At 33.9% G+C, this 15,908-nt stretch overlaps 1 protein-coding gene across 2 annotated transcripts; it reads left to right on the top strand.

The window, feature by feature from the left end:
- Positions 1–1,010: 1,010 nt before the first annotated feature.
- LOC128178460 (uncharacterized) lies at positions 1,011–11,281 on the top strand. Of its 2 annotated transcripts, none has more exons than XM_052845628.1 (5): positions 1,011–1,124; positions 8,608–8,682; positions 9,145–9,185; positions 10,310–10,465; positions 10,714–11,281. In XM_052845628.1, the coding sequence occupies exons 2-5, from the start codon at positions 8,655–8,657 to the stop codon at positions 10,858–10,860; spliced, it is 372 nt and encodes a 123-aa protein (XP_052701588.1). In that variant the 5' UTR covers positions 1,011–1,124; positions 8,608–8,654; the 3' UTR covers positions 10,861–11,281. The 2 variants fall into 2 exon arrangements, with proteins under 2 accessions (XP_052701588.1, XP_052701590.1); XM_052845630.1 differs by having other exon boundaries at positions 1,029–1,124; positions 8,620–8,682.
- The last annotated feature ends 4,627 nt before the right edge of the window (positions 11,282–15,908 follow it).

Genomic DNA, 15,908 nt, shown 5'->3' on the forward strand with positions numbered 1-15,908 from the left:
TGGTCGAAGCCCTGGAATGCTACGGGCAGTCAAACTTGCTGTCTGGAAACGATTTCTCAGATGCACAATTCAATTGTGGTTCTCCTGTTGACGTGACGTCACACGAGGTAGCCCAGAGCGCGTCGATCCTGAGTGTTGCCAGATTGTTGAAAACGTCTCCATAATGACTGGATGGTGTTCTGATGAACTCCAAAGTGTCTTGCTACAGTATTTTGTGCCATTCCAGCTTGCAGCATCCCAACAGCACGATTACGTTGGTTTTCGTTGAGTCGTGGCATGACATAGGGGTAAATTCTGTTGAAACGAAAGTGATTTCCTTAACAAAAAAAGTTTAAACAAATCCTTTACAGTTCTTATTCCAAACAGTATAGGCCGTACAAATTCTTCAATAAACAACAGGTGCTCACTAACCATGAAAAGGTCCGTGCACCCGGACGGTTACCATTCGATTTTTTCAAAAACATCACCGTTATTGCTTGTTTAAATTTCATAAATACAAACAATAGATATAGAAAAATTATACTAAATTTTATAATGCACAGTTTCTTTTTTTCCGCTAGTATATTTAGAGGAAAGATAGTAGTTTTTGTTACACAGACATTCTTCCAAACGAAACACATATTTTTCTATCAAGAAGTAGCATTTAGAAATGTGTGTTTATTTATTTTTTTGTGTACTACTGCGATACTATTCATTAAATTGTTTAATTGTAACTACGACTCAGACACTATTCCAAAAAATGCTTCGGAAAACTTACGAGAATAGTTTATGAAATGGGGAAACTATTACATTCAGACGAAATAAATAACATCCGTACTATGTATAACTTGCGGAACCTTTCAAGCAGCCGCCGTCAAACATCATTTGGTGACAATAGATGCCAGGTAGACGTCAGTGAAGACATACGATATGGTTATAGTTGTAATTTGAACAGGTCTCCTCGTAACAATGTTCTTTAAAACTTCATTCAAAATTGTTAAGCTAATATATAACGAAATAATGCGTTTAGGGAAAGCTATGTGTCACGTGACGCAAAAAGGATACATGTTTTTAAAGGCAAAGTACAGTTGCATTTTCCCGTATCCAAACAGAAGCAAAGAGAGTAGAGGGTCGTCGTGACTGAGGTACGGCTTGACATTTATTTAATGTATTTTGCAACTTTTTTGTTGTTAGTCATAGGTTCATTTGTATATTTTTACTACAAATATTATTTGTATCTAATAAGTATACAAACCGATAAACTTGTTTTTGTAATGCATTTAGCTTAGTTTTTCATCGAGAGTCAACCACCGACTCTAGGTTGTTGAAATTTATACATAAAAAGAGCAAGGTAGATATAGTAATTATTAAATCATGAAAATGCATCAAAAATAAAATATTCTGTAAGTCTGTCAACAGGCGGTTTGTCAAGAAACTTTCACCGTAAAACGAGTAAATTATCTACTGATTACAAACTGTATCCACTCCATTGTTAGCTGGAATATGAAACAGTAAAATAAAATGTGGCGATAACGAATAGTGTTCTAAATCAAAAGTCAAAAGAGCAAGAGGCCCACGAGCCACATCACTCACCTGAGCAACAATAGGCATGATAAAATCAGCTTCAGGAGTCATACTACAAAATATCTGGACAATGTGGTATACATGTAGATCCTATAAAAAAATCTGTTTCCCCCTAAATATTCTTATATTTATAATGAAGTCCCTTTTCTAGCAGGATGATTTTATAGTTATATCACATTCATCATTGCAGTTCTCAAAAAGACACTTAACAAATGTTTATATACAGGATGTAAACCTACAACAAAATCTCAACCCCTTGAGAGGCCCAAAAATCGTCCAGGGGCTAAAGTAAAGACACTTTTAAAGAATCAACAATACATAAAATTGCTTGCATATAAGTTAAAGCATATATAATAACATTTCAGTTTTTATGAATAATTAAAATGCTTTCCTTTGTATAACTGAATCCCCAATGTGGCCGCACATTACTAATAAACATTGTGATTTGAATCACTATCTGAAGTTGCTTTCACTAAAGTTACAGTTTTTCTAGGCAAATTTTTTTTCTACAGATTCCTGTGTAAAAAAATTGCCCCCCCCCCTCTTTTGACCCCATCCTACCCCCCGGAAATCATGATTTGAATAAACTTGAAATCTCACTACCTGATGATGCTTCCAAGTTTCAAATCCTGCGCAAATGGTTCTTGAGAAGAAGATTTTTAAAGATTTATTCTATCTCTTCATATGTAAAAAGTTGACCCCCATAGTGGCCCCACCCTACCCCGATGGTCATGATTTTCACAACTTTAAATCTACACTACCCAAGAATGCTATAACACAAGTTTGAGATCCTGGCTGATTGCTTTCTGAGAAAAAGATTTTTAAAAATTTACTCTATATATTCCTATGTAAAATGTCGACCCCCCATAGTGGCCCTACCCTACCTCTGAGGGTCATGATTTTCACAGTGATAATCTACACTACCTAAGGATGCTTTCACAAAAGTTTCAGCTTTCCTGGCATAATGGTTCGTGAGAAAAGATTTTTTTAAATTTCTCGAAACTTTTTATAATTCCTAATTATCTCCCTTTGCAAAAGAGCCTGGTCCTATTTTTCACAACTTTGAATTCCCTTAGCCTAAGGATGCTTTGTGCCAAGTTTGGTTGAAATTGGCCCTGTGGTTCTTGAAAAGATGTTGAAAATGTGAAAAGTTTTCAGACAGACACACGGACGACAGACAAAACGTGATCAGAATAGCTCACTATAGCTTTCAGCTCAGATGAGCTAAAACACAAAAACAGGAGCATATTAAACACGGACCTCTATAAAAATAAGAGGCAGGGGCAGGTGCAATGGATGAGTGAGTGCCCTCTGCTGACTGTGAGCTCTTTGTCGTAATCTAAAAATCGAGCAAACAGAACCACTATTGCATTAGTGAGATTTAAGTTAAAGAATGACGAAATACGAGTCTCCCTTAATCTCAAATGTCACTTCTGCCTAAAGAGGAGAGATGGGAACACATTAAGACGCAGACATGTTTTAGAGAAGGTCAAAAACCACCATCAACCTTGCAGTTTAAGGTTTTTTTAATCAACTCAAACTTTATATTAAGCAGCCTTAAGACGCATCGCACCCAAAGTAGGGTCATTTTACGACAGAAGTACCTAACCACAATTAGATAAAAAGGCACAATAAAAATACATAAAACTTATTCAGATATGCTACATATAGTTTGGCATATTGTACATATTTATCATTTTACATTTCAACAAAATTAAGGGTCAACGTTTAGAAACCAGGTTATTTGTTGTGTGTAAACATCTAAATTAGATCAGTTGTCTTAAGAAAAGAGATTTTAGTTTGTATTACTTAAACATATCGTGTTCGACCATTTCCTACTAAAAAAGGTTCATGCTTTTGGTATATTTTTAACTGAGTCAGTATTTGAATTTATTGTAAGCTCTAAGCTAGGTCAATATTGTTGTAATATAAACATTCAAACATATAACAGTTGAGCATACGTTGGATGGCTTTCGTACCTACGAAAGCCGAGAAGGATCATTCGAGATTCGAGATTCGAAATACGAGATTCGAAATACGAGATTCGAGATTCGAAATTCGAGATTCAATATCTAAATTAACCAATCAAATCATGGATCTGAAATCTGTATCCTAGCAACATCAAACTGTTCTAAATAAAGATCATTCGTACATGCTCTTTCCTACAAATAAATGTCTTAATAGCTGGTTATAACATGGTTAAATTAACATTGATGAATTAACCCCACACAGTATAAACAATTAAATTAGAAATAACACTGTTGGCTTTGCGAATCTAAGTGGTTTTGTTTGCCCTGTATGTATTTCCCCCCGAACAATTTTAACCCGAAGTGTATTCGCCCCAACTGTGTAAAAATCGGCTCGCGAAGAAAGATCTGTTTAATCTAAATGTTTTAGCTATGAAACGAAACTCAAAAAAATAATCGACATGTCAAAATATAGGTTATGATAAAGTTTTAAACCATAGAAGATATAATGATTTACAACCTCAAAGACAAAAATCCAGATAAGAATAGTGTATTGTAGGGTATGGCAATGCCATTGTCGATATGAGAGAGATAGAGAGAGGGAGAAAGAGAGAGAGAGAGACAGACAGACAGACAGACACAGAGAGAGTTTTGTAGTGTCAAATTCAGTTTGATTTAGAATTTGAAATTGATTTGATTTGTTACAAGCAGATATAGACAATAATTAAGCCTCTAAAACGAGAAAAGAGAGGAGGTAACTAGGGTAGGGCAGACCAACTAGCAAGCTTTAATTTTAACGGTGTTAGCGCACCTGTGATTTACATCGACTCTCTCTCTCTCTCTCTCTCTCTCTCTCTCTCTCATCACCTAGCATTTCCTTTTCCGTGAGGGGGCTTGGGGTATTTGTGATGTCTTACATTTGCTAGCGAAAATGATAAAAAAAACATGTGTGCGGATGTTGTACGCCAATAATCTGTTTTCAGTATATACATTTCAAGAGGGGGGGGGGGGGGCTATATAGTCCTAATTAATTTGTCAGTTATTCTGTCCCCACTTTGTTTTCTCTTCGTTTTCCAGGTTTTTTTTATTTGGCTCGGCAAATTAATATAAAACTTTCTGTGTAGCTCCATAACGATGCACTGTAGATAAATTATGAGTAGTTTTACTTTGATCAACAGGTACATATCCTTACTTGATTTTTAATTTGACTCTTATAACCGGATTTAATATTCCAATAATTATAGGGTAGGAAAGAGTAGACGGGACGTTTTTGCGCATATCCTACTGTACCATTCATTCAACACAGGTATTAGCACTCATCGAGTTCGACTTGCTTTTCTTTTCTTTCATCCACTGGATTTAAAGCTATTAATTTTTTAAAATATGTTGAATTTATGGCCTGATTATATATAAATTAGAGCTGCGCTGGTGCATATATTTACCCAAATGGACCAAAATATAACCAAATGAATCTAAAAGTTTTGACAAATTAGTTTTAAACGTACGACTCTTTTTTCCAATTCTAATCGGGTATGTCCTTTAGAAAAATCTTGAACCACACACATTTTAGCAAATAAAACGACATGGGACGATAACATTTTTTATCAATGTTTTTGCAGGATATGTAACAAATAACAGCCTATTTGTGGGTTTTTGCACTGATTATTTGAGATAATTTGGCGCCATCTTTTATGCATTCCACACACCACTCACAGTTTCTTTATTTGGTGTTCTGTGTGTATGGCGACAAATTGGTAAATTTGTACCACTCACCCCTTGTAGCTTCATCCTGATTACATTTTATCTGGCTAAGTGTAATGTAGTAGTATATTAAATACACACATCTTTGTTTGCAGTGCTTATTTACATATTTAGAGATATACTTACAAAAAAAGTAAACATTTGTATGACTTATATGTAATTATTGTCAATTTTGGTGCAAGGGGGGGGGGGGGGGGGGGTAGGAAACTACCGAGAAACTTAACTTGGCTGTGAAACATATGCTTTTATTCTTTCTTGTTGGTATATCATTGAATGAATTATAACAAAATATATGTACAACAATTAATTTTGAAATATTCATACACAATCAAATAAAGGGTTTTACTGTTCTCTGCACAAGAAATCGGCAATGTGAACAAATTGGCACCCTATCATCCCTACCTTTAATTGTAGAGAGTAGGTACCCTTCTATATTGAAAACAATTCCAAAAGTAAGACTCATAATAAGTTGTTTACTGAGGAAAAGGTAAAAAATTGTATTTATTATTAATTCCGTATGATGTGATAATATCTCAATAATTTGTTTATAATCATAGTACTAGTGTATCACTGTATGCATACATAAAAACGATAAGTAATGCTTATATTTATTAGTGAAACAGGACAGATTATTTATATTTAGATTATTTAGATACATATACTAATCTTCATGCGGGGATCTAGAAAGGAGGGGGTCAGAGGATCTGGACCCCCTCCTCGGGAAAATTGGAGCTGATTAAATTTACATAGTAAAACTTTTTAAAATTGGCCTAGGACCCCCTACAGAAAAAATTAGCTACGCTTATGAAGTTCTCTACCATAACCGCATTTTTACACAAAAGGGGTGAATAAACCCGGGTTTTAAACTATTACTGGTGGTGAAATACCTTAGGGTTCAAACGCATCAGGTGGAAATGCACCAGGGCAAACAAAATCACTTAGATCTGCGAAGCACACTGCATTATTACTAGTCTACTTAGATATTCTGTGTAAAAGTAAATACAAATAATTATTTAGTTAGGTAGGGAGAAGTGAACATAGCATTTATTTGTATATAAGAGCATGTACGTATGATTTTTATTTAGAACAGTTTGATGTCGCTAGGATACATATTTTCAGATCCTTGATTTGATTGGTTAATTTAGATATTGAATCTCGAATTTCGAATCTCGAATCTCGTATTTCGAATCTCGTATTTCGAATCTCGAATGATCCTTCTCGGCTTTCGTACCTTCATATTGGTTCTGATCTTGCTTTAAAAAGGGTGGTTCTCAAAAGATTGGCAAGAGGAACAGCTTGGTATAGACATCACTACCCTCATAGAACGCAGTGGCACGCTCAGATGACGTATACCTATGCTCACGTAGGTTTCGCTGTCAATTCATAACACAAGCGGTCAAACTCTACCCGTTGTGCCAGGCGAAAAGCAGGCTATTGACGTAACAAAGGAGAGTTGGGAGTTTTGACGCACACATTAATTTAATGTAGCCACCATATCGAGCGGTAATAAATCATGGTGGCTAACGACCTCTTGAAATACCGCAGTATATCAAATCAACTCAAAATTACTCTTATATATCGTGACGCATAAGAATTATATATTTAATATAAGCGGAAAATATGCAATGTTTGATAAAAAATAAGATTTGTAAAAATTTCATTCAGTAAAATATGGACAAAAGTCCGAGGCGTATTGTATCTTATGATCTTAGGTTTACAAGTCCGATATCGATTTACCATGGGACTATCGTGATACTCAACTATATTGTTTGATACAAACAAATTTCTATAACAAAATCGCCAGTAGTGTCTTAAAAGTATATCTTGATGTATTGAGATTTCTTAAAATGGACAATAAACAGTTTATCATACCTCTTGTTCGGCTGCTATATGTGAAAACATGTGGCGATAACATGCATTTACGATTTGAGACGAAATGATTTTGCATAGAATGGATAGTAGCAACGATCAATTTCATGAATATTTGAAGATGCTACAAGGACATGTCATGGTACCATTTTTGGGAGTTGATTTTTAATCAACTCTCCTATGCAGTTACTCTGACAAACCAAAAGTGAATTAGTGTTTGGACCAAAGCACATATCGTCGCTGACAAGATTTAGTTCTTGAAAAAATAATTGATAAATTCGATGTAATGTATGCTAAAGCTTTTTTTTCAAGGAAACTTATTTATAAATACTTTGAAAATAGCCAGATTTTAAATGGTACGAACGATTTAGATATTTTTGTAGTCGTATGTATTCTTACGCCATACTTCAATAAAGTCTTGTTCAACTCGACGCTCAGCTGTCTCCGTAAATCTCCGACAAGCAGAGAGTCTCTCTTGCTTGTCGGAGATTAACGGCGACAGCCGCGCGTTTGGTTGAACTAGACGAGATTTCAATATTGCTTGGATCCCTAAATTTACCAGAAATATATCTATCACTGATACATAGTTTGATTGAATTAAATCAATTCTATCTTTAAATATCACTTAACATGATTCATGTGGGGTTTTATCACATTCTTGTGTCAAAAAGTCCAAAAATTCATATTATAAAATTGTGCGTAATTCAAATACAGATTTGAAACTACCTGCACTTGTCATGCAAAATAACATATCATAAATAAACATCGATAAAATCAACCCCCATCAGTTCCTCGGTACTTTGATTATTTTAATTTTTAAGTTTGGTTATGCTTTTCAGGGAAAATGAAGTAAAGATTTTCCACAGTAACTCAAAACTAACATTTTCTGAAAATTTAACCTTCCTTATCTCCTTTGAATTTGTGCATTTTCAAACATACAAGAGTACCCAAATCAATATAGCTGGTGATCCAAATCAACCACATTTTCGATCAGCAATTTCCTTTAAGCGGTACCTTCTTTTGAAAAAAAGGTCTTTGTTTAACATTTTTGTTTAAAGTAGCTGTAACAATCAGTACAAATGCAAAAAGAAAACAACATACAAATGATTGTGATATAAATCACTGAAGCTTTACATTATAATTGACAATATTGATATCTTATAACACTAACAATAACATTATGAGTAGGACGAAATGGCCTGGTCTTGATTCTTTTATAATCTATGGTATAAGAAAAAAGCGGTCGTGATTATCACCGACTACGGTTTCTTAAAGTTTATGTTGATTCTAGCTACAAATTTATCCACGAGAGAGAGAGAGAGAGAGAGAGAGAGAGAGAGAGAGAGAGAGAGAGAGAGAGAGAGAGAGAGAAACGTTAATCTTTTGCGATTGGCCTTGTAATCTAAGGAGAGTTTTAAGATCATGTTTTTAATCTTACCATCCATAGTTTTCACAACAGGGAGAAAATAGACTGCAAGAATATTGTACCTGACAATGAATGCAGATAATCATTACACAAAAGGTAAGATGGTATTTAATATCATTATTCATACGTATTATAGGTGCTATAATCTACAAACACCTTTTTGTTCGTTACGAATTCGTTACGAATTGTCTTGTCTTTATTCAAATTCTAAAACATGGTCTCTCCTTTTATTGTGATGATATATGCTGCTCACTTCCCATTTACCTGCCCATTACTTTGTCAGTCTTCCGTACCTGGTATAATGGATATATTTTCTATTGATTTTATTGCTCACCAAATGAAGACTCCGATTCGTGTTAAAACTTTTTTTAAGAAATCAAAATGCTAAAATTCGTCGACCTCTCAATGTCTGTATTTATCTAAGTGTTATTAGTTCGGCATTTAAATAACAAATTTTATAGTGAAGATTTTAAGGGCGATACTTTGATAACATTTTAAATGCTTTGTGATAAGAAGCACTGATGTATTATTTGATTATATGTTCATTATATGTATTAGGTGTTGTTTCAACCGTTATCACAAGACAGCCAATGGAATTGGTAAGTTTCAATGATAGTCTTTGGGGAATATCTCCTTAGCTTCTTCTCTGACCAGACATAAAAGGAAATAAAAGTTAATCATATTAAAACCCATATTGAAAATACAACAACAACAAAGAAAATATCCAGAGGCCTCATATAAACGGTAACCTGCTTGTGATGTAGTCAAAGATTCGCAATTCAATAACTAAAAGGTAATTATAATGCCAAATAAGATGAGTGAAAAATACATGTATGTTCTGTTTAAAAACAAAATTATTCCAATAAAATTAAATGCATTCTCTTGACATAAAATTTCTTTTTAAAATAACATGCAGTTTACATCTTTTTAACAAATACAAAATCAATATGGCCGCATCATAAAAAAGCCCTTAAATTAATCAAAGGGTCATGAATTTAACATTTTGGTAGGCCTCTTTGTTGATCCTCTAAAGTACTGTTTGTCTGTAACTTGTCTAGATATTGGGAATGTTTAATCAGTGCCTATTCACTATATGAATGTTAGAGCCCCTACTTATTCTCCCTTAAACAAAAAATCTAGAAAAGATATAGCTCTTTCTTCACAATATCAATGCACTAAGTCTTTCCAGAAATAGAAAACAAGTTTTAAAAGGAACATAAATAAAATATTCACTTTATAACAAATAAACTGCCGTCATTACACCAGAGCCACGGACCCAAATGCAATCCATTACGAAATTCTAATAGAGACTTTTTTATTCGTCAACACTTTTTTGCTTAGTTTGTTTGCAGAATGTCCAGGTGTAGAGAAAAGTTTTCTAAGGGTAGGGAGTTATGAATTTACCACTTAATGTTCCTTTTTCACTTTCAATGTTACCTACTAAAAATTGGTAACCGGAAGTTTACAAGTTTAAAATGTTAAAATTCGACACTCACCACATAACGCAAAACAGACTGCGGTCGATCACAGCAATAGGTCATCTGAGTGACACTGGCGACCAATTTATTACCATATTTCTCGGTAGCAGACTCCACAATAAAAACAGTTACATATGACATATTTTACTTAAGTTGGAAATTTTTATGCAAATAAAAATAATGCCGTTTTCACTTTATTCGTTGCGCTTCAAGTACAAGTATATGTCAAACTCTCGTTTGTTCAGAGTACTGTAGAATCTGATTTCCGGAATGCTTACGCTGCCCGTATATTGCAACCAGACCGGCGGGAGAATGCAGACTGGGCCTACGTTTTTGGATTTTTGACATGTTTCTGCTGCAATATACCTGGTGGTCTTCTCGCATTGTACCTTGCAACTCAAGTATGATTGGAAATGTTTACAATTTAGTACCAATAAACAATGTGTATCTTTTAACTTATAATGATGATGTAGTAAATTTTTGTCTTTGATATTAACTCTGATTTCTTTCTTAAGAAGTATGTTAAATTGATAGTTAATATCATATTTTTGAACAGTTAATTAATATGATATGTAAACATACGTAATTATGATTTTTTATTCTTCATTTGGTTACAGTTTCAAAGATTTTTGTTTATTTCTTATTGTAGGCAAGCAATAAATTTGAAGAAATGAATTATGACAAAGGAATTTGGTTTCGAAAATTGTCATATCTCTTAAGCTTTATTTCACTTTTGCTTGGGATCACAACCCTAGTTCTGATATTCACCGGAACGATACATGTGCCAGTACTTTGAATTCAATATATTTATTGAACTGAGGGTCATTTTTTTCTTATATCAATACTAAAATAATTGTGTTATAATGCATGATTTTACAATTTAAAAAATAAAAAAATATAAAGTCTCTTTGCTGAGCATTCATAATACCTTACTTTAACAAAAAGCCAAGGGGTCTCATCAGTCACCTGAGTGAACTTTACCATAACTCTGATCCAAGTATCTAATTCTGACCAAAGTACTTGTCTAACGTAAAATATTGTTGTTTTAGTGGTTATTGGGTCTACAATTAAGACTCAAGATGCTTTGATCATAACTATATTACAGATTGTAGCATTACAATTTTTCATTAAAACATACAGCAGAGATAAATAGACTGACATCGTATATGGACGTCCCTGGCTTTGCTACTTGCACTTTTGTTTGTATATGCATTTTACTGTGAATATAAAGGAAAAATAATGTGTGGTTTTTTAAACATACTTAATCAAGGACGTTCTTTAATGATGGTACTCGTTTTCCGTGTTACAAAGTTCAAAGGCATGAGTAAAATTACTTTATTATGGAATTAGGCTCAAATAAAAAACATCTATAGCAAAAACATCGTATATTTTTGCTTTTCGTAAAAAAAAATTGTTTTCCATGTTATCATTTGTGGGAGCTCAAAAATAATAAAAGTTAAGATTATTTGGCATGACATAAGGGTAAATTTTGTTGAAACTAAAGTGATTTAATGAAAAGAATATTCAGAAATTAAAGCTATAAATAAAGGCACATATCTCAAAATTTTGAACACTGACCTTAACAATTTGTATGCTAACAGATTAAAATCCAATTTTTTTTTACTTTATTACAATGGTTAAAGCAATAATTAGACATGATGGTATAGTTTTTCTTCTAACCTATTTTCACTTATTAATCATATCATTTTGGGTTTTCAGATGAATTATTTAGGAGATTTTTCCAATGTTTTTGGGGTTTTTTTTAAATCTTGAAACCCCTGTTAAGGGCAACTCCTAATCCAAGGGAATCATGGTTTAAGGTTTAAACGAGCTTATAATCTGCATATATTAGAGGGCTCATGTTTAAGTTTCGATATTACAGGTTATTTTGCTTTTCTTCAGAAGTTTTAGTAACTCAACACTATTTTCACTCCTTTCAAAGTATTCCCCTTTAAAGGAGTCATGACCTTTACTTAAAACAAACCTTATAGCCCTTTTCCAAGGATGTTATTTGCCACTCTTGGTTAAAATTTGCTCAGTTGTTAAGGAAAAACTTTTTCGTTAAACTTCTGTCATACTGTTTTACTTTTTCCTTATTACAGTTCCTGAAAGATTCTACTTTCTTATCATGTTTTGCGTTCACTCACTATTCGTTTATTGTGCGTTTACCCTGCGTTCAGCATGCGCTCATCAAGTCTACCGTTTCCTCACCATGCGTTTACCGTTCAGTTATCCACTCTGCTACGTTTGTACTATCCATTCACAAACATTTGCCAACACACAGTACATTTTGTATGCGTTCTGCAGTCGTTAGGCGTTTGGTAACCGTTTTAACCTCACTGACATTCGAAAATTCAATGTTGAAATATTATCTTAAAAACATGAAAACAAATTTGAGAATATGTTCCAAAGCAACAGAATATTGTTAATTACAGCGTGAATATCAGATTGTCTAACGAAACATCAAGATTATTGGCCTTAGGTACATTGTACGATGTAAATTATATATAATGATAAGAATATTAAAAATTCATTATTATCGTCACTTTTGGTTTAATGAAATTTGACGAAGTAAATGCTGTTTTTAAAAAAAGTCTACTTTTTACTAGGTAGTGAGTAATTTATATAATACGTTGGTCATTGAGTGAATGAATAGAATTGCTGTTCTTCAATCTTTGATATATTATTTCGAATTCTACGCGCAAGCCAACAGACCAATAAATGCATTTCCAAACACTACCCGAGTGGCACTGTGTGTACACATGTAAACAAACTGAGCAAAAGGTGCGTTTATATTTTTATATTTAAAAAAAGAATTTTTAAGAATTGATTTTTTGTCACTGCATAAACAAAGAAATATTTTTCACCATTCTAACCAACCATGGATGTTACATTCGACATGCATGTATGACGATCTATAAATATTGAAAATTGATTGTGACACCCAATAGTCATAGATAAGAATTACAAAACACAACAAAAGGAAATTGATGTAAAATATTATAAGACAAAAAATAAACAAATCATAAATGCTCTATTCATTTAACAGCTGTTTAAGGTGGAATAACGCACCTGGAAAAAATCACTCAAATTAACAGGAAATGTTTTGATAGTGAAAGATATAATGATAAATAAACTGTACAAATGTCAAATAAACGAAAAATTTGCAGTTTGGGGATAAAAAAATGAATACTAGTATCTAAAATATACTAACGGAAAAAAGAAACTGTGCATTATCAAATTTAGAATAATTTTTCTATATCTATTGTTTGTATTTATAAAATTTAAACAATCGATAATGGTTATGTTTTTGACAATATCGGATGGTAACCGTCCGGGTGCACGGAGTTTTTCATGTTAAGTGAGCACCTGTTGTTTATTGAAGAATTTGTACGCACGAGTTTTACGGGCCAATACTATAAAGGGTTTGTTTAAACTTTTTTTTTGTTAAGGAAATCACTTTAGTTTCAACAAAACTTACCCCTATGTCATGCCACGACTCAACGAAAACCTACGTAATCGTACTGTTGGGATGCTGCAAGCTGGAATGGCACCAAATACTGTAGCAAGACACTTTGGAGTTCATCGGAACACCATCTAGTCAGTATGGAGACGTTTTCAACAATCTGGCAACACTCAGGATCGACCGCGCTCTCGGCGACCTCGTGTGACGTCACGTCAACAGGACAAGTTAACCACATTAGACTTGTGCATCTGAGAAATCGTTTCCAGACAGCAAGTTTGACTGCCCGTAGCATTCCAGGGCTTCGACCAATTAGTCCAAGAACTGTGCGTAATCGTCTGCGCGAGCAAAACATCAGACCAAGACGTCCAGCGATGCACCCAGTACTGCTTCAACGTCATCGTATCGCCAGACTAGCGTGGTGCACACGACATCTGCGATTCAGAATACAGGACTGGGCCAATATTCTGTACACTAATGAATCCAGATTTCATTTGGATAGCAGTGACGGCCGTTGTAGGGTGTATCCTCGAGTTGGGGAGCGATATTAGGACGCTTGTGTTGTGCAACGTCGACAATTTGGTGGAGGTAGCGTTATGATGTGGGGTGGACTATCAGAACGTGGAAGGGCCCCTCTACAAATTGTCACTGGAAATCTCACCGGCGTACGCTATTGAGATTAAATTATTCAGCGTCATGTGATACCCTTCATACAGAGACATCAAAGTCGCATCACCCTGCAGCAAGACAACGCAAGGCCACACGTTGCACGTGTACTCAGGGACTTGTTTGTTCAACAGAATGTCGATGTCTTGCCTTGTTTCCCCCGATTTGTCGCCGATCGAGCACGTCTGGGATGAAATGGAAAGACGTTTACGCCGTTTACCAAATCAGCCAGTGACATTGGCTAATTTAATCCAGGCTTTAACCAACATCTGGAACAACATCTCTCAAGCATTTCTGAACACTTTATTGGCATCAATGAGGCGTCGCTGTCAAGCATGCGTGAATGCAAATGGTGGTCACACGCGTTATTAATTTTGTTAATTCAATTTCAAATAACAGTGACTTTCGAGTGTGCTGAAATTGACGTTATTCGACGTTAACATTAATGTGTCATGAGATGTTACGAATACATGTGTTTACAGTATTACAAAAATTGAATTTGTTCATTGTAATTTTTAAATGTTTTTTCATATATTAAATAATGCACAGTTTATTTTTTCCGCTAGTATAATTATTACAGTAAGTAACAACAAAAGCCCCTGCGGGATTCGAACTCGGGATGTACGGATCACAAGTCCGACTCTTTATCCACTCGGTTATGGAGTAAGATACATGTTTCAGTCCATAAAATCCTTTTAATGAAAGGAAATGTCGTTTCGATCAGCGGTCAGTCATTTTGTGATGATGTGTTATTCCACCTTAATGGTAAGAAAAAATGACGTTTAAATTCATTACCAACTCATTGTAAATCTTATATAGCATTGAATGATTTATTTTTGACGTGTCAATAACTGCCGTCAGGTGAGCAGACAGATTGAAATACGCGCGTTATGATAATTTGTTTGCTCAACTGACTGCAGTTACCGACACAACATCAAAATAAATCATTTAATGCATTTTTTTTTTACATTTCCTTATCGATGAAATCAAATTATTTAATATATCGTCATAAATTGCAAATAATAGAGGGAGTAAATTTGTAACAGCATAAAAAGATGTTCTCCAAAACAGTTTTAAACTGGTTATTACATAAACTGTTGAGATGAGCCTTTAAAATGTAATCCATGAAAAATAGCTCTTAATATTTTGCTTTTTAAGAATATAATCAACTTAAGTGTTGAATACCTATAAAGAATGGTGTTTTAATAACATGTTTGAAATATGTTTTTAAACCGACAACATAAATTGAATATCAATTTCTGAAAATGTTTACACAAATTGAAAACGATCTCCGTACAAGCTATAAAATGACTTCTTTTATTAATCATTAATCAAATGTCTATTTGCTTAAAGTTAATTTAATTTGAAAGAAAGTTTTCGGTATTTTTATTAGAGCTTTACAGGAATTTAATACATTAAATGTAAAACGTTAGTTTTAGTTAAATTCGTAAAAACAAGATCTAGACAAAACTATCAAAATGTAATATTTTTTAATACAGTCATAGAATGCCGTTTGCTAAAAGTGAGAGCGATTTGAGGGAGGGGGGGGGGTAAAAGTTTTCGTAACGTTTCTTTACTTTAACTATGAACCATCTGCTAATGTCATCCACGTAAAAATAGTCAAAATTTGGAATATTTTCGACAGCAGCCAATCATTTAACAGTTAAAAACACAAACTGTCCATACTGTACTCTTCTTAGTGTTAGCCGGAGTTG

This window comes from Crassostrea angulata, chromosome 3 (assembly GCF_025612915.1).
Source record: "Crassostrea angulata isolate pt1a10 chromosome 3, ASM2561291v2, whole genome shotgun sequence".
Taxonomy (NCBI): domain Eukaryota; kingdom Metazoa; phylum Mollusca; class Bivalvia; order Ostreida; family Ostreidae; genus Magallana; species Magallana angulata.